This window comes from Urocitellus parryii, chromosome 6 (genome assembly GCF_045843805.1).
Source record: "Urocitellus parryii isolate mUroPar1 chromosome 6, mUroPar1.hap1, whole genome shotgun sequence".
NCBI classification, from domain to species: Eukaryota; Metazoa; Chordata; class Mammalia; order Rodentia; family Sciuridae; genus Urocitellus; species Urocitellus parryii.
Genome location: NC_135536.1, coordinates 78833658 through 78835950, shown reverse-complemented (window position 1 = coordinate 78835950; position 2293 = coordinate 78833658). Strand labels below are relative to the sequence as shown.

The following is a 2293-nucleotide window of genomic DNA, read 5'->3' as shown; positions in this document are numbered from 1 at the left end:
TATTTCCTGAGCTTAGTCCTTTTCCCTAGACCCCTTTTGAGGTTAAGAACTATTGGGCTTTCAACACCCTCTATAAGCTTTGCCAGTTTTTAAACTTTAACTAAATTAATGAGGCATTTTCTATTATCTATACAATGTCTAATGATTTAAAAATAGGCCTATAAAAATAAAGAAGAATTAGAATACCGAAAGCATAACTGGGAAAGGAAAGCATGCTTACTTAATGGATTGATCTCTATCTCTCTGCTATTCAGGTAACTGAAGATAGGTCCTTTCCAAAATCAATGAATGAGACAAATCATTCTCGGGTGACAGAATTTGTGTTGCTGGGACTCTCCAGTTCCAAGGAGCTACAGCCTGTCTTGTTTCTCATCTTCTCACTGCTCTACCTTGCAATTCTGCTGGGCAACTTTCTCATCATCCTCACCGTGACCTCAGATTCCCGCCTTCACACCCCCATGTACTTTCTGCTTGCAAACCTCTCTTTCATAGACATATGTGTTGCCTCTTTTGCTACCCCCAAAATGATTGCAGACTTACTGGTTGAGCGCAAGACTTTCTTTTGATGCCTGTCTGGCTCAGATTTTTTTTGTTCACCTCTTCACTGGCAGTGAAATGGTTATCCTTGTATCCATGGCCTATGACCGCTATGTTGCCATCTGCAAGCCTCTGCATTACATGACCATCATGAGCCGCCGTGTTTGTATAATTCTTGTCCTCATCTCATGGTCTGTGGGCTTCATCCACACCACTAGCCAGTTGGCATTTACTGTTAACTTGCCTTTTTGTGGTCCTAATCAGGTTGACAGTTTTTTCTGTGACCTGCCTCTAGTGACCAAGCTAGCCTGTAGAGACACTTATGTGATCAGCTTACTAATAGTTGCAGACAGTGGCTTTCTTTCATTGAGCTCCTTTCTCCTCTTGGTGGTGTCCTACACTGTGATTCTTATCACAGTCAGGAGCCGCTCCTCTGCCAGCATGGCCAAGGCCCGCTCCACACTGACTGCTCACATCACTGTGGTCACACTCTTTTTTGGACCCTGCATTTTTATCTATGTATGGCCCTTCAGCAGTTACTCAGTTGACAAGGTGCTTGCTGTGTTCTACACCATCTTTACTCCTATCCTAAACCCTGTTATTTACACTCTGAGGAACAAAGAAGTGAAAGCAGCTATGTCCAAGCTGAAGAGTCGGTATCTGAAGCCTGGCCAGGTTTCTGTAGTGATAAGAAGGGCTCTTTTCCTACAGTCAAAGTAAACTTGAAGGAGTTTTAACCTTTTCTGAAATTTCTGTGATGTAAAAGTAAATCATTTTAACCTGTAGAGTTGATTAATTTAAATTATAGTTTAATCATGATAATAAAAATATAATAAATTTTTATCAAATTTAATCATCTTTCTGTTGTGTTTTTAGTTCTTCATTGACTTTCTTTGACTCATATTTTAAAATTTGAAATGGTTTTTAAGTGAAGTGTTATTGGTTTTCAAGTCAACAATAAGATCTACTAAAATGTAAACACTTTGAGCCTTGTATGGGTGAAACTTGAATTGTTCATATTTTAATCAATAGGGTGATTTTTGCTCTGTGTGCAGAAGGGAGTATGTTTTCTAAAACAGTTTTTTTTTTTATTGGAACAACAGTGATGAGTAGCTACTGTCTTTCTGAGCTATGTTGTCGTCTTCTTTCTGTCATCATATACTTGTGAATACATCTGTATTACAGGTATTGGGGTCACTCATAGGATGGTTAGTTCAGAGGATCCCTGCATCAAGTCCATTGTTCAGTAAAAAAGATTCCTTGCCTTTTGCTAATGGAATGCTCGATGTATAGAAGATAATTCAATTAAATGGAGATATTTGTGAAAAATAAGGACATTGATCAAGAAGGAGATGAGGAACAATGTTAATGGTTATTTTTCTAGAGGAAAGCCCCACATCTTATAGAAGAGCACATATAACGTTTGAAAAACAGATTCTAAGAGGCTACAGGGTGGTTTGCACTCAAGATGAGTTGTGTTCATCATGGAAATCTTTGGATAATAAGTAAAACTGAATGAATTAATAAGTAGATAAATAAGGAGGCCCTCTATTATTAAAATTAGTATGCATAATTTTCATGAAAAACTAAAATTGGGCAGGAAAAGAGTATGGCCGAAATTTAATGAATTCACTGGAGTGTCTTTTGGTGTTTCTGTGCCCTGTAAAATAGGAAGAAATTGGTTTTGACAATTTGCACTGACCATGCCTCAATAACAAAAGTTTGAGCTACTCAACCATGTAATCAACAGGATAAA

At 37.9% G+C, this 2293-nt stretch overlaps 1 protein-coding gene across 1 annotated transcript; it reads left to right on the top strand.

Moving 5' to 3' along the window:
- Nucleotides 1-212: 212 nt before the first annotated feature.
- LOC144255361 (olfactory receptor 4K15-like) lies at nt 213-1257 on the top strand. The gene is given in 2 exon segments (XM_077799860.1): nt 213-556; nt 558-1257. Coding segments are annotated over 2 exon segments (972 nt in total). The 5' UTR covers nt 213-284.
- The last annotated feature ends 1036 nt before the right edge of the window (nt 1258-2293 follow it).